Consider the following 21,836-nt stretch of genomic DNA (forward strand, 5'->3'; position numbering starts at 1 on the left):
TCCTCCTCGAAAAGAACTATTCCGAAAGTTATTCGAAGCGACTTTAATGCGAAAATCTTCTCCGTCTCTTCGTTACGGAGTTATTAACGAAAAACATGGACCTACCAGAGCGCGGCTACGGTGGGCGGGTTCTGGCTGGGCCCGCCCGGGAGGCGGAGTGCGTCCCGTAGTCGCGCGCTGATTGGTCCGTGTTTTTCGTTGATAATTCGAGAACGAGACCACGCAGAAGATTTTCATAAAGGAGAAAGTTACTTGAAATAACTTCGGGAACCTATTCAAGAAAGTAGAACATTTCCGGCATGAAATGTTTCGCGATCGTCCAACATAGTGTCTACGTTCCTCGTAAATTATTGCCCCCGTCGATCATTCGCAGTTTAATTATTAATATCCGCGTAAGTCGGCTGGAAGTTCCTTTGATTTAGCAAACTAGCAATTTCTTTCTGTCTCTGTCTATTTAATTTAAGGCTAATGGTCCACGTAATCGAAAGTCTGGCGAAATCGATTTGCTTTCCCAGACGGGCGACAAGCGGTCGAGAACAATGGCACTTTTCCTTGCGTATAACGTAACGGCGGTCGAATCGCAACAGAAGAAAGAGATTAAGCGTAGAATAGCTTCAGTACGCGAAAGTCACGTGGACTCGTCGAGCTAGGACAGACGACAATAAACGGAAACTGATTATCGAGTTAATATCGATTCGTTTCTGAACAATTCGTTCTGCCTGGACATGTCTACTGAAAGTTCTCGAACAACATTGCATTTCTAAACAAAGTTAGATCGATCGTCGAGGCGCGTTCAGATTCCGCAGTAGACAGAACCACGCCCCTTATTCACGATCGCACACGTTGTACATATTGTGTAACAGTAATAGCGTTAACGACGAGAAAATTAACGATGCCCAGATAGAACGGGGTGCCTTTGAAGCTTACCCAGTAAGCAATCCGCCGCCATATTGGCGCAAGATTGGCGGCAGAAGGACACCAATCTGCCGCCCGCGTCTGCCAGCAGACTTTGCGGATTATCTGGCATTCCGAATCTTTCTCGAAAAGAAAAATGATTGAATTTCACTGCGACGAACGCGTAAAAAACAGAGAGGAGAGACTGGAAAGTAGAATATTGTATCGAAATCAAAATACTCTAATGGGCATTAACGTATCTTCCGCGAGCTTCGAGAGGGGGGGGGGGGTAAAAAGAATATTTTGTTACTGTTGCAATAATAAAGTGTTAAATCGTGTACGTGTAAATAATAAAGGGGTGCGCTCGTGTATCCGGAGCTAACGAAATAACGGGCGTCGGGGAATTATCGTACGATATTATAATCGACAAAAGGATAGCCGAGGAAATCTCGGGCGACTAACGCGGATCGATTGTCCCGTTCTATCTGGGTTGGTTAATTTAGTATTTATTGTTGCCGTCTAGTGCCTGGAGGCAGGAACAAGTCGTTCGGAGGAATATTTTTTCGTTGGCCGGTGCCGTAACTAGAAGGCGTTGTTTCCTCGCTCGCTAAGTCACTACGATACATACTTACTAGTTTTGTTCTGATTATTTAGAAAAAAAGGTTAAACTTTTCCTTGCTTAATCAGAAATTTCAATCCAGTGGATTTCGGCGAGGACTGCCAAAAGTCGAAGTTTCGATCCTGGGAGATCATTCGTTCGAAAGTTACGAGTGTTTCAAGTTGAGCGATTCTCAGCGTTTTAAATAAAACATACCAATGTTACACTCACAAACACTCGTAACTTTTGAACCACCGATCTCCTAGGATCGAAACTTGGATTTTTGGCATTCGCTCGCCTAAATCTGCTGGATTGCATGGGAGAAACGCAAAAATATCTGGTTACGCAAGGAAAAAGTGCAGCCAAACAAACGACCGACCTGTATATAACACGCGTGACTAGTACTTGTACCGGTTTTTCGTTCATTATGAACGTTGCATAAGTGGTCCAATCGCGATATACATATATATGCGCTCGTGGATCCCCGTGTACATAGAGGGAGGCCTAGGGGATTCTGGGATTGCGAGGAACAGGGTTTAAACCTTTGCGAACGATAAGCGAGAGAAATTCATTTCTGCGAAAACATGCGATTGTGCCCGTAATTGTGAAAGTGGTCTAAGCGAAGATTTAAAAAAGAATGATCTTATCAGTTATTTCACATCACGTTATCTTAAACTAAATTTATTCGATGCAACTTCTACGATATCAACTTTCCATCGTTATATTTAAATCTAACTTGAAATTCAACTTTCAATCACTATATGTGCCCATAATTATGAAAGTGGTCTAAGTGAAAATTAAAAGAAAAACCGATTACTGTATTCGCATACTTTTCCGCATCACACACGACTGTATCTGCGATTCGTTCTAAATTTCTGTCATATGATATTAGAGGGTTTCGAGCGTAGTGATGGTGGCTCAGGTATAGCGAACTCGTTGCAGATCAATTCCACTCTGTAATTGCTCTAGTTACGGTACTGCGAGCGTAGGACGTGCGCTCACGCGTACAGCTCCAATGGACTGAACACTTAGTTTTTAATTAGGCGTGTCCTCTCGTCCCGTTCCGATAGTCTCGTTCCACTCGGTCGCCGAATTCGCTGTCTCTGCTCCTCTCATTGGTTTCTCAAGATTCTAGAATCATTGTATTAGGTTAGCGCAAAAGCTCTACTTAATTCTAGGAACTAATTCGCACCTATAGAGTCATTCGAAAAGCATCCCCCCAGCATCACAATTCCGAATTCTGAAGGTCCCTTCACACGCCGCCATTATCCAGCTGACTTTTGATATCGATGGCATAAACGCACTGTCCACTTTCAAGGCTCGAACACCGTGTACACTGCATCTGAAAAGGAACATCATTATCATTTGAAACTTGCTCCTTTCAACGCCATGTTTGTTTTGCTTGGCTTCCCGTTTACGCAGCACCCTAACAAAAAAATATGTTTCCGAAAGGGATTTTTGGCGACTCGAAAATCCCTTTGGGAAACATGTCTCTAATGCAAAATGAACTCAATCCGATTTGACCGACTTTCGGAAGTCTACCCTGTAAAATGTGAACACCTGCATGTGTATCCAGCGAACGACGTTCTTATCAGTGACTGAACAGTGTGCTGTTGCGTCTGTACTTAAATATAGTTTAACGATCAGCTCGATAGTGGGAGGTTGTGGATTGTGAAAACCCTACTCGAAACCCATGCGAATTTAAATAAGTTCCAGTTTCACGCTGAAGAAGAACGCGACCGTGTGCGAGCATCGAGGACGTCGACATGGAATCGGGAACGCCGGTGACTGAACGATTCGAATCCCAAGACCCTAAATAGTGACTTCTCGAAAAGTTATTGTGTGACCAGAAAAAAATTCGGACTACCCTTATTAACCTTGGCACTCAGAGTCGCAACTAAAAATTGCTATACCATTATTCAAAATATTGTTTGCATTGGTATCTAATCAATTGCTAAACCTTTAAGTATTGTATGAGGAATTATATCAATTTCATATCGCACCCCCGTAAGAAAAGTGACACAAGTCAAAAACTGGCAATTTTGAGGTTATGTAATTCAAAAATATGTATTCAAATGCTGCATTTTTGAGATGTGTCACTTTTCTTGCGGGGGTGCGACATATATCAAAATGAAGAAAATGATATAGAATTGAATTTAGTATTCTAGGCCGGAAGAAATCTTTTATTTTCAAGTTAAAATAGCTGCGAGTGCAAAAGGTTGAGTTCAGTGTAAACAATCGGTCATTGAAACGATCATAAAATCTTTTAATTATAGTAGAGAGTTTAAAAACGTACTATTGTATATTGTATGATAAATTATCCCAGTGTAAAATTTATATGAAAATCAGGTGATATTGCTTTGTACACACTATACATATAAGGACGTTCATTATATTTGCATTTGAAAAAAAAGACACATTCGGTCGCTTGTCACATGTGATCCATTGTTGTTGGAAATCGTTCGACTCGTTCGTTTCGTCGCCACGGCCTTCACCGCGCTCGCCACATCTAATCATATGCAAATGTACATACTTACATTGCACTAATTTAGTATTGCCGCTGAGTATTACAACTAGTCACATAAGCCAAAAGTTTGTTACTCTCGCAAAGTTTTCTTTTTCTTCAGTTTTGTAATAAAGAACGATGACGAAAATATCTTAGTACTTTATGATCCTCTACCGATCAAATCAATTCTCTGTGATTCTCTCCCATTAATTTGAGCACACTACTGTGCAAAAGAAAGAAGCACCCGGCCATATTTAATAGAAAAACGTAAAAAATCAAATAAGAACACAGTAAGTTTTGAAAAAGGATTCCGCTGTTTAATTAAATAGTTCTGAGAATATGTGTTATTGCGGATTATCTAATATGTATTTTAAATGCAATAAATCAATCATTGTACAATACAATTTCTACATAAAGATATTGTTTGTCATTATATCTTATAATTATGCTGGGTGCGTCTTTCTTTTGCACAGTAGTGTCCATTCTAAAATCACCTCAAAGAATCTTTGACGTCATGAATCACTTATGACGTCATACAGAAGTTCATTCCAGCACAAATGATTCTTGCCGAATTTCCCATAAGGCTCTATGTAATCAGCGGCACGAATCATCTGCTCCGGAAAATCTGAAAATAGCGGCAGAACGCTCAAATTGGTAGACAAATCATCGACAGTCGGTATATACCTTGTAGCTGACAGATGGCGCCACCAGTATTTTCCTGAGGTTCTCGTTATCAACATCTCGACAAAATAGAATTACAAACTTTACTGACGCCGTTACCGGTTCAGTCCGCGCATGCGTCAACATTTTCATAACTGTTTCGCGGCTTTGCGGTTTCGCAGGAGAAATGGCATTGTGGAACAAAGTGTCAGCCGGATTTGATAAAGAGGAGGAAACTGTCAATTTTGGGACACGAACGGTCGCAGAGAATAATGGCTCTTTGTACGAGATTTTCACAATTGCTACCATACAATCCGACGGCCAGGTATAAATTGTTATCTAAATACATTGTTTCAATCCAGTCTTGTCTACCGGCTTACAACGGTCCCTTTGATTTGAATCCTACTATGTTTAAATGTTGATTTAACACTAAAAGCGACGATTTTACGTTAACTTCGTAAAAGCAACGTGGTCGTCCAAATTTTTAGTCAATTTTTAATAGTACATAGCCAAAGAAATAAACTTTATATTACCTGAATGAATAACAATCTTTTGTTCTGTTCAAGGTGACAGAACAGCCAAATGTTGCAGCATCTGTACAATATTCAAGGCTCTGTGTAGCGATCGATAAGTCGATCACCGTATTCGAGAATGATACATGTGAGAAAATGCTGCTAAGCGCAACTTTCGATTTGCCAATAGTAAGTTACTGTATTTCCGATAATGGTTTGTATCTGTTTGTTGTGCTGTTAAACGGAGTTTTATATTGCCTTCATTTATTAGCTGAAGAACAAGTAATCTTTACAAAGTGAGTATGGAAGTAATTGAGTAATGAAAAGAATATAAACATAATACGTGAAACTTCATCACTTTTAATGTTTAGAAATGTTACGAACAAGGGGAATCCTGTAGTGACGATATTTCTGCAACAAGAATGTGATGAATACATTGTGTATCTCATTGTAAAAAGTGGAGCTATCTATAGGTAATATGAGAAATAATGTGAGAATTCTCATACAATTGTTCGTTACAGTCACTGTTATGTTTTAGAGTAACACAGATCAATTATAAACTTTTCGAAGCTGCTGTCTTGGATAGAAATAATGCGACGATCAAAGGACTTGCAGATCGAGTTCAATGTACCCAGATATTTAAAGGCTTCGTTGGCAATAAGGTTGGACCTCGGGATTTATCTCTAACCCTTTGGCGCCATTAAAAATGACCATAGAATTATTCTAAACAGTTTCAATATTATTGAGTTCGTCTGTATTCTATAAATTGCAAAAAGCTCCACCGTTCTCTCTATGAGAAAGCAGGTTCAATTTCAAATGTCTTGATTTTAGAATTAAAATTGCTTCGAGTTCAAAGGGTTAATTGTTACATAAAACGACACAAACGTTAAATATATAAATATTTTATAGGTAACGCATGCTGCTGTAGGCACAATATGGGGAGAAACAACGGTAGCTATGTTGTGTTCGAGCATGCTGTTCGTGTGGCCGAGGGAACAGTATTGTAATTTAAACGAGAAGTGTTACAACTACACCAAATTAAAATTTCTGAAAAGTTACGCGTAAGTATTATATTTAATTATGAATGAATAATAATAGTACGTCATAAATCCGAATGATTACAGAGCAATGCTATGTTTATGTGCAAATAACACGTTAAACATAGTTTGTCCCCGAACTTTACTTGGTTTGAAGATATACAAAGAACCAGTATTAGATTTTGCGATCATCGAAGATGTGGACAGCAGCTTGTGTCAAATTCTTGTTGTAACAGAGAACAGTGACGATTGTAATATGTGTAAATTGCGTGTTCTTTCTTTTCCAGGTATGTAATACGTTTATATGCTACTATTTCATTTTTGTCACACAGAGTCTCGTATTATAATTTAGTAACTTCCTTCACAGATTTCGAACAAAAATTTCAGATAGATGTCCCTGCCACATCGTACCTTGTAGAAATCACAGATCCACGCGATGAAATAATATTGTTTTTGGAAGGCATTAATAACTGTCAGAATGATACTAACTACGCAGATACGATTCGAATAAAAGCTGTATCGGATAGTCTTCCAGAAGAACAGTTACAACGTTTAATACGGAGAGAACAGTTCGAAAAAGCCGAGGAATTTGCTATGCAATTCAATTTGTCGACAGAGCCAATTTACTTTGCGAAAGCGTCGTTGCTTGTATCTAAATTTGGGCCTTGGGCAAAGAAGAGTTCTGATTTAATCGACGTAGACGAACTTCTGACTATACTCGATAAAATTACAAATGTGCAACACATAGTAGAGTGTTGCAGCAAAGTTCTCCTGCCGGAGTACAATCAGATGAGGAAGATTTATTTGTACGCGAGGGCGAGAATAACCGAGAACATTGCAGTAAGGGTCATTCCCATGCCAAATCGGTCACTTTTTGGTCCGAATTAAATTCTAAGTTTGCAATTTTTACCCGTTTCGGCGAGAACGGGCCTCGCTTACGAATTTTTATCTCGGGAACTGTTTGTCCGATCGAGCTATATTTTTGTTTTGTTTTATTCGAAAAGGATTGGGCTATTATAAAATAATTTTTCAACCTCGATCATTAACTTTGTAATGTCGAAAAATGCAAGAATTGCGAACTTCGTAAGCTTGTAATTTTTAACCGGATGATTGATTATACGATTAATTTTAGAATATGCCATTCGAGGATCACCTGAACTTTTTGGACTTAATTAACAGTATACTGCACAAGTTGGAAACATTCCACTTGATCTGGGGATACAGAAAGAACTTCGATTGTTACAACGATGACACAATGAAAGAGTGGATACGATTCTCGCAGGCAAATTTGGTGCAAGAATATATGTCGTACCTGAGTTTGGTAAGAAGGACTGGTTGCTCTTTACTTGGTACGATTTATTTACGAATAAATTATTAAACAAAGAGACTTGCTTTCTAGGGAGAGATGGAAGCTGCTACCTTGATTTGGTCCAGACATCTTCCAGACATAGTAGAACATTTGTCTGTGGAACTTATAAAAGATGCATTCTCGACCCTCCCAGAGAATATTTCGCCAACTATGCTCTGGCCGTGGTTATCGCATTTTATACCGACTTTACTATCTCAAACTCCGAACGCGATCTGCGAAATCATCATCTGGGGATGCAAGAAGATAAAATCGTTCGAACAATCGCATCGCGAGTCGTGGCCTCAGATCGGGATCGATTTTAGCAACAGATTCATAAAATTGCTGAAGTTCGAAGGGAATCATCAGTGCGCGGGTATCCATCAAGACTACGTGAACAAAGATTCGATTAACTTGAAGCAGCTTGTTTCTTTGAGACAAGCTATGTCTGATATCAAAAAACTGAAAGATGATTACAGGTAATTTTCTACGTAATAATTAGAGGCGCACATCGAAATAATATGTTCATACAATTTCTAGATTAACCGTATCTCTTTATGCGTACACTGGAAACCCTGCCGAAGTTTCTCATATATTACTGGACAAGATATATGTTAACATTATTCCGAATTTTGTGGATAATTTTTTGAAGCAATATATGTTAAATAATTCTTTACAAAATGACCACATTTTTTCTTCGTATGTACAGGTATACATGTCTTGTTTATAATCGAAGTACCAGAAATATTCACATTTTAATTACAATCATGTTTTTATAGAAAATTATAAAAAGCTCGAAAAGTTGGTGGTTCGGTGAGGAGGCTCCATGGGAGAAACGAGTTGTTACGATAATTGGTTTAATCCAGGATATAGAAGTATATTTACGCATAACCAGACTGCGGATGTTTATGCAATTTGAAATCTTATTTAAAAATCGTATTAAATTCTGTCAAATTTTATGCTCTAGCAGTTTTTGAACCATTTCAGAAGCCATAAATGCATAAAGATCAACACGTAATTATACATTGTCTTCAGTTCGTGCATAGTTCTAATTTATTTGTATTCCAGACTCGTCTGCAACAAACATTGGAAGTATTAAAAAAAGCTTCGGTCCCATGGAGTTCAACTATGGTCAATCTAGCAGAAATGAGCCGCAATCTCGATCATGCTTTAGCGTCTCAAGTTAGGATAGAGTTTAGCTGTGTCTCGATAAAGCTTATATTAAAGAAGTATGGATACGAACGTATTGGTTTAAACAATGTTAGTGAGAAATTGAAAAATACTCTGTGACACATTTAATGTTAAAAATTCACTTAACAATTATTTCTGACAGAAATTAATCCGTCGCATAATAAAGGAAAATCGTGAGGATATGGTCTCGGATATTCAACAGATTACGAAAAACGATCAATCATCGCAGAAAAGCGCATTTTCGTTGTGTATAAATCACCACTTAACCAAAGGGTAAGCGAATTAAATTAATACACACATTTGCAGATTTATGCACTGAAATTTATGATAATCATCGTTTCATAGAAATATTTCGAAAGTAATGGAAATATTCGAATGCTTGGAGAGCAACACTTTGCTGTTTTGTTGCGAACAAATTGTGAATTACGTGTCTGCTAGCTTAACATTGAAGGTGGGTCATAATATTTTATTGTACTTTTTATTGAAAATTATTGTATAATTTGGTATTTAGACTACGCCTAAATATATCGAACATTACATCGAAATGTTCGGCTGGATAAATTTGCAATTAGAAAACATTTCGAAAAGTTGCAAAGCCCAGTCTAATAATTGCAACAGCGTCATCGCTGGCATAGCCAAAGTGAAGTCGCAATATCTACTAAAAACTGAATTCCAAATTCACATTACGACGGAAGAATATCTATTGGAGAAAGATCAAATATTGCAAGAGTACATTGAAAAATTGTGCAACGGTAAGAGATCATTATTTTTTATTCCGGAAATGATTTTATTCTAGTAATCAAATTTCAGAGAACGTGCCAAAGAACGGTGACTTTATCGCTGCCTATAGAAAAGTTATAAAAATTGCTGACTTGCTTAAGTTAGAGCGATTCAAGGCTGTGTATCTGTTGTTGAAGAGAACGAAAGATACAGGCATATTTAAATACTTCGCTAGGTAAATATATTTGCAAAGGAAAATGTCGAAAGAGTGTAAAATAATTTAATTATTACTGCATAGATCTGTAGACGGCCAATCCAGTTTGATACCGGACGAGTGCCAGTACATATACAAGATGTGTTTAATAATCTTGCAGCACACCGAAGTGGACGAACATACTGCGATCGCTATGCAAAATCTAAGTTCTTCCGCATTGCGTGTTTGTCTAGATGGTACGTTCCTTTCATAATCAAAGTATATAATGTTGTAAAATCGTAAATATAAAATCGTGTTTCAGACGAGCTGCAGTCTATATTATCGTTGGTTGTTTGGGTAAATTTATATCAGGAATGCTTCAACAAAGGCAACAAATACGGTTTGCATCTCTTAGATATGCAGCAGAGTGAAACATCAAACTGGAAATTATACACAGTGTACAAAGATTTAGCTGTCGCTGCGGGCGGCCTCTTGTTATCATTGTTCAGAGATGTGATCTCTATGCAACAACTTCGTCTGGTCACACCGATATCTTATGCTACAAATTCAACGAAGATTGGAAAAGAAGATTCTGCTGAGGATCTATTTAAAAATGTACTATCCAAGCTGGGAAAATTAACAGCGGAACACAACGATTATTGCTTGCTACAGATTATCAAGACTTTATATTTTCATTCTTGTACACAACAAGAGAACGTTGAGAACAATTCCGAAATTGAAACAGTGTATTACCACGTTGTAACGATACTGTTGAAAAAGGTGATAAGCTCACGAACGTTCGATTTTCATCTTGGATTGTCCTGTTTGTTCATGCTGCTCGAAACGGATGCGTGCAAATGGATTGTTTCCGCTTGCAAAACGTACCAGTTGGATTGCACTCGACACTTCAGGATATCAATTCTTGCGCACGAATACCATCGGTTAAGTAAAAACCAGTCGTACTTGAACATTTACAAGGACAACATGAAGGTGCACTCCTGGGCGCAGAGACTATCGAAACACTCGATCTCGTACACAGAGATTTTAACAAGCGATACGACAGCCAGAAGAGAAATGCTTCAGCATATCATGCACCACAACGAGAACAATGCGATATCTTTGTACCAAGATTTTTCCACCGATTTCGGTTTCGATATCCAAGACTGTTTGTTAATCTATTTGCAAATATTAGTGAAATCTTGGAGTCCGAAATTGAACGTGTCCAATCTGAATGGAAAGGAAGAGTTGCAGATCGACGAGGAAGATGTGAACGATCTGAAAAGAAAATGCGCAATGGTAGCTGCGAAAATTACGAACGAAGCCTCCCTGAAAACTTTCGTCACCACTATTCTATCGGAAGTGAACTTCTATTATTACGAGATATTTATAATCCTTATGGATCTCATAGGAGACAAGAACGTCGAGCACAGAAATTACTTTTGTTTCTTGCAGAATTATACTCGGAACAGCGAGCCTACGCAAGTGGAGCGCGAAGAGTGGATTCATCTCAATCCAGGAAACACGTCTTTGCCGTATATAGCGAAATGGCGATTACCTTTCCTGCCTAAAGTTGATTTATGGACGCTCATAACTCCGGAGTTGAACTTGAAGAGCTACGAGAAGTGGTTGGACATAGCACCGATATTAAACTTGCAGCCGCATATCATTTGCACGTTGGCTATTAAGGGAGAAGTAACGCGCGCATGGGGAAACAAACACAGAACGAAAGAGTGGAACCTGTGTCAACAAAACAGCAGTTTGTTGAACGATATAAAGAAGTGCATAGAACGAATGACCGGGCCGACAGCATTTTATTATGGCACTGCAGCGTTATACTATGTCGTGAATCATACACCTCCCGGTGCTGATCGAGTAGCTGCTGTTGAAGAATGTTACAAGTACGCTCTGCTATCTGTTCAGAAATCCGCCAAGTTCGAAGAGGGAATGCTCGAGAAAATCAAATTCAAATATCTACACTTTACGTCGGAACATATTCTACGTACTTATGGTTTGGGAACCCCGAAGTACCTGTCGTTGATCGGAAACCCACATAAATTAGTCCGTGAATTATACACGGATGAAACTATACCGCAAAGGTATCGTTGTATCATAGATCACAGGCCTGACATCAATTCCGCAGTGAATGCGATCAACGAACTGTTCTCCATAAATATAGTGAAGCTGCGGATGGAGTTGTTGCAAGAATGGCTACAGCCAGACGTCAAAGACATGAAATTCAACCAGAGTATTACAGATACTTTCTCGATGATCTTGAGCTTGGAACCGAACTCGAATTCTGATGATAATTTACAGAGGTAAAGATTGTATTTGTATTTGTTTTAGACTTAGCTTTTTAACATAATGTGTTTTTAGGGCATGCTACATCCTGGAGTATGGAGACATTCAATTGTCGGCGAATTTTTTAATAAATATAAGTTTCGGTGAAGATTACGAGGACAATAGTCCTGAAACGTGTTACAAAGCTCTCTACGTGCTGCAGTCCATAGTCGACACTGTTCAATTGGAAGATTTAACTAAACGCGACATTCAAAAAATTAGGTTCGTATGCATACATTCGATTTTGATTGTTCGTTTAATTATTTCGTAATTATTTCTCAGGAAATATATGCGCTATTTGAAGTACATATATAGACTGGAATCATTGGGAATAATGTATACCATAAATACATTCACAAAATGCTCTAAGCCTGAACTGGTGCACATGTTAATGAAAACCCAGAGTCATTCGTCGCAAGCTCTCGTTCTCATTGCACAAATATGCATAGACTTTAAAATATACGAGTACGCTTTGTGGAATGAAAACTTAACCAAATTAGCCAAGTTTTTAATGGTAATGTTTTACAAAGTTGAGAGACAAATGCGGAGAATTCGGAAGTTCGTACTTATATATATTTTCCTTATTTAGATCAACGAACTGAAAAGGATTCTATTACAAGTACGAAACGTAAGTACGATTGTAAATTGCGATGGGTACTTGTTAGGATGGCAAGCGATCATTTCAGAGCCATTCAGAAAAATGGATTTCAATCCCAGTCAGGAGCAAATCGACAATTGCCTTGATGCGTTGCAATTGTTGCACTCGTGCCCTGTTGTGCATATGTTACGTTTTAATGACATTATAAAGTACTGCTTCCAGTGCCAACAGCCTCATTTTGCCGCTGCAACATTACCCTTTCTGAACGACAGTGATAAAGAATACGTTGTAGAGGTGAGCAATCTTATTTGGAATTTATCTGACGATTTCTCGGAATGTATAGATGTTTACGAGTGATAAATGTTTAGAAAATCAAGAATGCAGCGAACGTCACGCAAATCTTGGAAGACTTGAACAACTTATCATTGAGTGGAATACTGTGTGTGCCTTATGTAAGTACAATATTATCAGTAGACTGCGGATCTCTATGCGTTTATAGTAAAATTGATTAGATGAAATTCGAAATTGTTAAAAAATTTTTTAAATTGAACATATCAATACATGATTTCTCCTCTATTAAAATCATTAAGGGAAGGAATAACATTCGATTTAGCTTCTGTTCCTTGCAATCGATGCATACAATTTTTATTTTGCATAAAGATCCGCAGTCCAATTATCAGTCAATCGTTTAAAACTTATGAGATAACTTTGATCGATACTTTTTCAGTGTAACAAAATCGTAGAGAACGCATCGGCAGGGATCAAAATTTGATGACACATAAATAAAGTATTTTTCTAAAATAATGTTGTTAAGTTTGTATCAAACTTTATTATTTGTACAGCAATATATACATCTTACCTAATGGTTGTATTAAACATTACTCGATCACACCATTCCACGGATCATCGTAATCCTCGATTAATAGATTTTTGTTTCTAATTAATTTGATTTCTATGCTCTCCTCGGCTGGCTTAATTGACATTAGAATACAGCGGTGCACTGTTATAAACGCAGGATTACTATTACTCCTGCCAATTACTAGATCAATCTCGTCTTCAACCGCGATCTAAATATTTGAAATGGTTGATGAGAACTATAGAAATTAATAACTTCATCTGAAAATGATCCTCACCGTTTCGCTCTTTTTTAAACATTTTTCCCCATTGACACGAAGATTGCTATTGTAAAATGCTTTGTCTATTTTGCTGCAATAAGATGAATTTAGAATTTATGTACAGGGCTGTATATACAATAGTAACATACTTGCGTGACATGCCAAAAGCAGCTTTAGCAACAGCATCTAACCGAAGGGAAGATACAGAGGTGTTGACAACTTTCGCACCCTGTGTCTGTAGATAATCATCGATCTCTGTCGAATCCTCTTCATCATCGCTACTCTCTTCTTCCTATAAATGTACAGATAAATGCATTTAGTGTTTGTCGAAGTTAATATAAAAGATAATTTTCTATCATTGCAATTAATTACTCGACTGGAAACCTGCTTCTTGCTTTTGAATCTTTTCTGTGTAATAGAATTGAGGCTCGGTTGTAAACATGAGTAGGTTGGCCGCAATTTATATTGTTGACAACTAGATATTGGAGCTGTTTCGAATGTATGAATTATTCGTTTATTTTTGTATACACTGTGTCGTACGAGATTCAAAGTAGTTCTCCACGACATCATGTATTTTTCAGTTACAATTTACAATCGAGAAATGAGAGTAGTCATGATTAGGGTTTCACTTCACTCTGGTGCAGTGTGCCCAGATTCCACGTTTTTTTTCGCGCATGCGCGACTTTTCAGCCTCAGTAAAGTACATGGGCACTGATGGGCACACTGCTCTGGTGCTGCACCCCCACCCCCGCGAACACCCGTGAATCACAGAGCCGAACTGTTTGGAGGTTAGTTTGCACTTGACTCGCACTCGCCCACGACGATAAAGTAACTAGAGGGGTGACTCGCTCTCACCGCGCGCATGCGGCTTACAATTTTCTTACATAAAAATTACGAATGGAATAAAACTCACTATCACTTGACTGCACTGGACTGCACTTGACCCAGCGATCTGTAATCTGTCTGTAATCTAATCAAAATATTTAAATCGAATTACATGCATAGATTTAAAAATGAAAGAAATTTTTCACTAACTTATCCTACCCTTCTCTCCTAATATTTCTTTGTCTGCAATAATAACATATGCAGTGCATATGCAGTTAAACAGAAATGTGCATAGAATTTTTAATGAAATACATATTTTTTTTAGAGATTTATAGTAAGTCTAAATTGCTCTAACTTTCCGTTTGAGTGAAAAATTTTATTTTTTTCGGATATACAATCATTTTTTGTAATTCTTCTCAAAATAAATATAAATAAAAATAAATGCTTCCCAGTAATATATTTCGAACATGCATGAATGTAAATTAATTTTTATTAGCAGCAAAAGGAGCATACGTAAACATGTATTATATGTATAATAAATACAAGAAAAATATATATATAGATTATATATGAATAATTTATCCGTTTTATTTGTTTATACAATAGAAATATATAATATATTTTTATTCATCAAATTATCCTATAGATATATGTATAAAAAACGTTGGGAAAAGATTTGTACTATCAGCTTTTTTCAAATAAAACTCTTCGTACAATTTTCTATGAGCATTTTTAATCGTTTGTATATCATTTATTGAGCATGGAAGAGGACAAATATAATTTGTATATCATCATAATGCTTCCTTATGCTGCTTTATTAGTACAGAAATTAGTGGTTTTACAGAAATTTTAAGAAAATATATATAAGTGTTATGTTCATATACATTACTGACAATGAAATTTGTATCTTAGTGCATGTATATACATACACTTGTATTCTAATGTAATCTTATTCCTGATGCTCGGTTTATTTTGATACTACTTAAATTGACAATTATCTTAAATTGGATTTATATACTTTCATGTCATTTCCTTTTGTCATTTTTTCAGTTTGATTGTTTTTCCTTCTTTCTTTCTTTTTTTCTTTCTTTTAGTAAAAAAGGTTCATTCATATTTATTGATCAGACACGATTCGAATATAAATTTCGGTAAAACATTTCATATACAAATAAACTCAGATTACTGGTGACTAGAATATCTTTACATTTCATACACCCATTCTTTATATACTTATATATGCAACAGTACATAATTAAAAATTATAAATGTTACGCTAAAATTAACATTGGACTTTGGTTTGTAGCATCCTTTACCATTTTCTTTTCTTTTTCTTTTGCGTTGTTCCAAAAAAAGAGTAAGTCAGTATTAAATACTTTTGTTAAATGCACAAGTTGTAAGTAGTGTAATTCATCTTACTAACACACATAAATTCAGACCTCTATTATTAATAAAACATTTATCAATTCCATCTCTATATATTCACTAAAACACTGTATATACACAAAGATAAAAATTCGAGTATCTCCTATATATAGACTGCCTAGATTGTTTCTATTTTCATAAAGGAATAAAACGAGAGACTGCGATTAAATAGTTAATTAGTTGTCACAATAATTTGCAGATTTATAACAGCTTAATTGCGGCGCGTAACGAGACAAATTTTAGGTGTAAGTAATATATGTTGGAATAATAGAATAAATTTTTTTATTTACATTGTAATACTGCAAAAAAGTTATAAGTATCGATATGAAAAAGTTGTATAATATTTTCAAAAAAGAAGAGAGATTGTGCATTACTTTGCTGCTTCATCGTATAAAACGTGAAAATCTATTATATACTTGATAAAACTGTTATAAAATGTATAAGCCTTGTTTTTTTTCAGAAAACGTCTAGGAAATCGCTAATAAGATTGTTTGTTTTTCCACACTTTGATTCATATGTAAGGAATAAATGAACGTGCACAATAAATACACACATAAAATAACTGTAAAATAAATGCACTACTTACAATAAATGCAAAGTGTGTGTATATATATATATATATATCATCGTTACATTACACACTTTAGAGTGCTTTTTTTCGATTCGGTAATCAATGTGTAATGCTTATGTACGTACGTATGTACATAATATAAAATGAAGTCCTAGGCTTAAATGTTCTTCGGTTGAGTTGTACTCGAAGTATCAATGTAAAAAGTTGTCTTACGTGGGATCTACAAGATTGTATCGTATGTATACCGCGTCCTCAACTAAAACGTTTACGATCTTCCGCTATAAAAATGCCAGAAATAATCTATTTCTACCTTGAAAAACGTCTCAGCGAATGTAGTAAAGCAAACATCTTGCAACACGCTCTATATTTCGATCTATCATCTATTTTTCGAAAGAGGATAGCTAACACCGTAACAGCTATTACGACTTCAGCTATTTTCTTTCGAGAAACAGATTACAATTATTCTATTACACTGTGTACATACTGAAATCTTCTTAGGAGAAACAATCGATTCGCTTTGTCGCTGAAGTTCGCTTGATCGAAATCTAGAGCGTGTTACCTACTATGCTACAGTATGTACACTCAGCAAGCATTACTATGCCTCATTCTTAATTCGCTTTCGCTTATACTAAACATCTTCCGGTTGAAATACGACGACGTGTCTTCAATTCGTTTTGAAAATTCATGTCGAACAAAGTATGTATGTTATCTCGATATCCGTTGTATAAATTTCAAAGTATATATGGCACGCGTGTCCTACCTTTCTATACCTCTAAGCTTTTTCATCTTTCAAATATAAAAAATAGCATGTCCACTAGCGGAGGAATATTTGTTAATCGACATCACACTGTTCTTTTCCGTCGTGTCCATTCACAGGGGGCATCTAACATCTATGAAATTAATGTTTCCAATATTAGCAATCAATGCGAACGAAGTGTATTATGGTACAATAGTCGTAGAAGTATAAGTATAACTTTAGCGTGAGAGCAGGCTAGAGGATTCATCGAGGGCTCTGTCTCCATGCAACCCACTTATTTCAAACAACAATGCAGATTCGTACGTACAAATAGACAGAAGACAGTTTCACAATTGACGGAGGACATTTCCGCGAATGGATCTAAAAGATAGAAACGGTAATTATTCGCCAGGGATCGAGAAGAATCTGAAGATGTCTCGTGGAGTCTCACTCTGCACCGAGAGTTTCGAATACTAAGGAAGACGTTGAGAATCATGCAAAAGGGAAGGAAGGATTGTACCTAGAGGGGTCTGTTGTGCGTCGAGCGATAGAGAAAATATAAGCAATAGGCTTTTCTATAGAGAATACGCGAAGAGATTCGAAGCTAAGCGCAGATTTTGCTACTGATAAATAGGCAAAGCTTAGTTGAAACTTTCTATAATGGGCACAATTTATAAGGTACGTCCCAGAATATACCAAAGAAGAAAACTGCATTGAGAATGATCAGGTGCTAGAGCATCAAGAGAAGAAGTCGTAGAATTTAATGAGAAGAGTCGCCGATCAATCTGCTGATCGAGACTAAGTAATTATGCGTTGCTTGGAGACATAATATCTAAAGCAAAGGAAATATAAGGCAAAACTTATTCGTTCTGTACAGCGTGTACCCATTGATCACTCTAAAATACATTTCATTTCATCGCGAAGATCGATATAAATTAGTTTTGTAAATGTGAAAACGGTAGATTAAAAAAGTCAGAAATATTCTTTAAAATAAATTGTGCTATGTTTTCCATTTTCCGGGCATACTTCGCACCATACGTTTATCCTTACAGCGTCTAACATATATTTTGATTATTACTTTTACAATGCAGTCCCAGTTTTCTATGAGAAATAATTTAGGGCCCTTAATTAGTTAAATTTAGACTGCAGCGGGGTGCAACAATCTGTAAAACTTGTATCCGTCACATGCAACGATAGAGATACGATATAAGATATAAAATGTTTAAATGTTCTGTCAGCACATAGTCAAAAATCAAATAAATATTAACGTACGTGTAATACAAACGTCTGCGTTATGTTGGCGTAAGTAAATGTTCAAATTCTAGACAATAGAGTGTGTCGTACAGAGCTCTATTATGTTCGTTTCATAAAAAGTCATATGAATGTTTTTGGCAGTATTTTGTACATAAATGTATCTTTTCTTTTCCTTCTATTATAACACGAAGAAATATTACAATCGTAACATTTATAGAAAATTTTAAGGTAACTTGAAAAATATTTCCTGTCGCAAGAGATTCTTCAATTCCTTTACACGTTCTCTAGGTTCGCTAATGAAACGGTCTATTTAAGATACATACATGTACTGTCTAGAACTGACATGAAAAACGTGTTCGTATTATTAATTTGATTTCTTCGTTGCTATGGCACTGTACGTTTAAATAATCCTAAATTCTATTTTACATTTTTCGTGAAAATTTCTCGTGTATTGATTGTAATATCTATCATGTGTGTGTATGTATGTGTGTGTATACTAAAATGAATGTTTTTACTATTATAAATATAAAAACGTTCAAGTGTCTGGCAGCTTTTACGATTAAATCATTGAGATTCCTTTCGCTCCGATATTCACTGAAACACAGCATTAGAAAATTAAGAGAATACAAGGTATGACAACGGTAAACTATATAAAGTTGTCATTTTATAAAAATAAAAAGTTTATATGTAAATAGATATGTTCATAACTTTACATTTCGTCTTAACATTCTGACTAGGTAGGTCAATATTATAAAATTATGTTAGAAATGCTACAAACCCGACGTATCGTGTAAATTTATAGTAAATTTCGCTTTGCTTTTCCAATGCGACAAGTAAAATAGTTAAAAATTATCATAATATCATACTTTCTCGTTGTCTAAGATTCTTTTTTTAGTCTCTTACGTTAGTTTCCGCAGCTTACATTCAAACAAACAAGCTGTCCATTGTACTTTTGTTTATATAATGTAGCAAACTACAGCTGCCAGAGAAATTCATTAAAATGCATGGGTTACTATTCTCCATTTCAAAACATTCATATTCTCTCTTTTCCACTGTTATGACAAAAATTAATTTCAGTCTGTCAGTTTACATATGGCTTTACCTACGTTGATTAATGCCTGATTCTTTAATATTTATAACATAATGCATCTTCTCTGTCTGCGTTTTTGAGGTTCAGGTCTTAAAACAGCGCGAACTGCTTCGTCGAATACTTGCTTCAGGCCACGTTGTGTCAATGCGGAACATTCCATATATTTTACTGCACGAATCTGTGAATCACAGTTCGATGTTAATGTTAATCGGAAAGCATAGTACATGATACTGAAATATTACCATCCGTACTTGCTATAAACGCTACATACTCTCCGTGCCTAACAAAATGTCTCCTGGCAAGAATTTGAAAGGAATGCGGCAGCAATTCGAGGGACAACTTGTGAGGCAAGGAGAGATCATACATTATTCAAAATAATACTGACCTTATTTGCCAGTTTTTGTCCCTGTTCACGTTTTATAGCGCTAAGGCCTTGTTCAGCTAAGGCAGTGAGTGTCTCACGATCATCTCGTAAGTCTATTTTAGTTCCAACCAGTATCATCGGAGCATCTGGGCAATGATGCTTTATCTCTGGATACCATTTACTGGTAACATTCTCAAAAGATGACGGGCTTGTTACTGAGAAACAAATGAGAAACACGTCAGTCTGCGGATATGAAAGCGGACGCAACCTATCGTAATCTTCTTGTCCTGCTGTATCCCAAAGTCCTAAACTAACAGGTATTCCGTCCACAACCATGGGCGCCGAGTAATTGTCAAATCTGTATAATAGAATAAATATTATATTCCAGAATGCATACATGTACATATATTAATTGAATTTATTTCAATGTAGTTTATTACATAAGGAGATTTGTTACGTTTAAATATAAGAATAAAAGTTCTTGGAATACGACCGATATAAAAATATATCGCAGAATGGATTGCTTCCTGTTAGCGGAAGGGTGTCCAATACTGCTTTACTATTATTAGCCACCCAAAGAAGCGACTAATAAAAAGATTGTTTCGAATGTGTTATTTTTACAGGCATAGAAAAGAAATACTTTCCTGAACGACTTTCACTTAAATTTTGTATCTAATAGGTTATTATCGTTACGAACGATACAAAACAGTATGTAAATTCACATAACAATAGTACTCACACTGTGGGCACATATTCTCCTGGAAAACTATCTGTTGTATACGATATTAACATACATGTTTTTCCTACTGTTCCATCTCCTACCACCACACATTTGATTGGTCTACCTGAGCTCATGTTTCCAAGACTGAAGTAACAAATAAATCTCGTTATTTCCTTATCGTAGAATATTTGAAACGGAAAAAGTGTTAAAAGTACGACAGATATCGAATAGCGAAAATCACGAGTAATATTTACAGTTTTACGTCGAAATTCCGAGTCCGAAGAATTTGCTAAACTGCAATTACTTTCGACCGATAATGAGATAATCGTCAATTACAACCGCACGGTTCACGGAACGTGTTGCAAAGGGAAAAATATTTTTCGTATACATATATATATATATATATGTATGTATATATGGAAAATATATTTTACATTAACACAACACATATCATTGAGTCATCTTTTAAGCCCGTCAGGCGATGCACGTTTCAAATTTCTAGGTTAGCCACAAGAGTAATGCAGTTCTGACTTAATTGAAGGGCGAGCCCTTCAATTTAGGTTTACTTGTCCGATATGTGCGATTGGTAAACAAGAATAACCAGTTATCAGTCGATCACTCACCAAATATGAACGAACGTTTGATTCGAATAAAAAAAACACTGTGTTCTACGCGTTTCTCGTTTTTTTCTATGTACAATTAGATTTTCTTCAAAAAATTAGAAAACCGGGTGCCATGACGGTATTGCGGTTTTTGGCACTAAAACGGACGTAGCCTTCGCTTGGTGACAGATGTTCGACAATACTCTTCCTTCCCCTTCCAACCAGAAACAATTATTATTCAGAAATGATGAATGGCGACATCTGTTGAATAAGGTATTGTTAACGATGTCGGTATTTCAGATCGTGGGACCGGGGTTGGCAGATCAGGGGAGGAAGCACGAATGGAGGGGGAGAAAGTTACCCTTTCTCTGACAGTAGCGGATTAGTCACGTGTGGTCACGTGACATTGTGACACATGCACGACCTTATAAATTATAGATTATATATTCTTATAAACCCGACATACACTATGTACTGTGCAAAAGAAAGAAGCATTCAAAAGCGTAAAAAATCAAATAAGAACACAGTAAGTTTTGAAAACGAAT

At 36.4% G+C, this 21,836-nt stretch overlaps 3 protein-coding genes across 5 annotated transcripts; 1 reads left to right on the top strand and 2 right to left on the bottom strand.

Annotated features, from left to right (window-relative positions):
- Nucleotides 1–19: 19 nt before the first annotated feature.
- Nucleotides 20–18,637, top strand: Rod (kinetochore component rough deal). Its single transcript, XM_076432236.1, has 23 exons — nt 20–4,983; nt 5,225–5,466; nt 5,542–5,643; nt 5,709–5,832; nt 6,080–6,231; nt 6,295–6,494; nt 6,575–7,047; nt 7,340–7,528; nt 7,607–8,031; nt 8,093–8,261; nt 8,332–8,427; nt 8,621–8,812; nt 8,886–9,016; nt 9,089–9,194; nt 9,255–9,495; nt 9,554–9,698; nt 9,762–9,913; nt 9,979–11,971; nt 12,030–12,215; nt 12,276–12,507; nt 12,583–12,885; nt 12,960–13,043; nt 13,319–18,637. The coding sequence occupies exons 1-23, from the start codon at nt 4,846–4,848 to the stop codon at nt 13,361–13,363; spliced, it is 6,120 nt and encodes a 2,039-aa protein (XP_076288351.1). The 5' UTR covers nt 20–4,845; the 3' UTR covers nt 13,364–18,637.
- Nucleotides 13,393–14,442, bottom strand: LOC143212931 (mitochondrial transcription rescue factor 1). Its single transcript, XM_076432249.1, has 4 exons — nt 14,079–14,442; nt 13,856–13,998; nt 13,725–13,797; nt 13,393–13,658 (listed from the first exon to the last, which is right to left on the bottom strand). The coding sequence occupies exons 1-4, from the start codon at nt 14,274–14,276 to the stop codon at nt 13,470–13,472; spliced, it is 603 nt and encodes a 200-aa protein (XP_076288364.1). The 5' UTR covers nt 14,277–14,442; the 3' UTR covers nt 13,393–13,469.
- Nucleotides 15,328–21,541, bottom strand: Mtl (Rac family small GTPase Mtl). Of its 3 annotated transcripts, XM_076432253.1 has the most exons (5): nt 21,313–21,541; nt 20,708–20,833; nt 19,990–20,326; nt 19,621–19,782; nt 15,328–19,108 (listed from the first exon to the last, which is right to left on the bottom strand). In XM_076432253.1, the coding sequence occupies exons 2-4, from the start codon at nt 20,821–20,823 to the stop codon at nt 19,648–19,650; spliced, it is 588 nt and encodes a 195-aa protein (XP_076288368.1). In that variant the 5' UTR covers nt 20,824–20,833; nt 21,313–21,541; the 3' UTR covers nt 15,328–19,108; nt 19,621–19,647. The 3 variants fall into 3 exon arrangements, with proteins under 3 accessions (XP_076288368.1, XP_076288365.1, XP_076288367.1); XM_076432250.1 differs by having other exon boundaries at nt 15,328–19,782; nt 21,313–21,532; XM_076432252.1 differs by lacking the exon at nt 21,313–21,541 and adding an exon at nt 20,944–21,301 and having other exon boundaries at nt 15,328–19,782.
- Nucleotides 21,542–21,836: the final 295 nt, after the last annotated feature.

Source organism: Lasioglossum baleicum, chromosome 10 (genome assembly GCF_051020765.1).
Source record: "Lasioglossum baleicum chromosome 10, iyLasBale1, whole genome shotgun sequence".
Classification (NCBI taxonomy): Eukaryota; Metazoa; Arthropoda; class Insecta; order Hymenoptera; family Halictidae; genus Lasioglossum; species Lasioglossum baleicum.

Bases quoted from the DNA above. Each gene is read 5' to 3' on its own strand.
- Rod (XM_076432236.1), top strand. From the start codon at position 4,846: ATGGCATTGTGGAACAAAGTGTCAGCCGGATTTGATAAAGAGGAGGAA. The intron at 5,467-5,541 runs GTGAGTATGGAA...TTTAATGTTTAG, and splicing joins GAACAAGTAATCTTTACAAA to AAATGTTACGAACAAGGGGA. The intron at 11,972-12,029 runs GTAAAGATTGTA...ATGTGTTTTTAG, and splicing joins TCTGATGATAATTTACAGAG to GGCATGCTACATCCTGGAGT.
- LOC143212931 (XM_076432249.1), bottom strand. From the start codon at position 14,276: ATGATGTCGTGGAGAACTACTTTGAATCTCGTACGACACAGTGTATAC. The intron at 13,999-14,078 runs GTAATTAATTGC...GTACATTTATAG, and splicing joins AGAAGCAGGTTTCCAGTCGA to GAAGAAGAGAGTAGCGATGA. The intron at 13,659-13,724 runs GTGAGGATCATT...TCAAATATTTAG, and splicing joins GTTTAAAAAAGAGCGAAACG to ATCGCGGTTGAAGACGAGAT.
- Mtl (XM_076432253.1), bottom strand. From the start codon at position 20,823: ATGAGCTCAGGTAGACCAATCAAATGTGTGGTGGTAGGAGATGGAACA. The intron at 20,327-20,707 runs GTGAGTACTATT...TCTATTATACAG, and splicing joins GGAGAATATGTGCCCACAGT to ATTTGACAATTACTCGGCGC. The intron at 19,783-19,989 runs GTCAGTATTATT...TGTGATTCACAG, and splicing joins GACAAAAACTGGCAAATAAG to ATTCGTGCAGTAAAATATAT.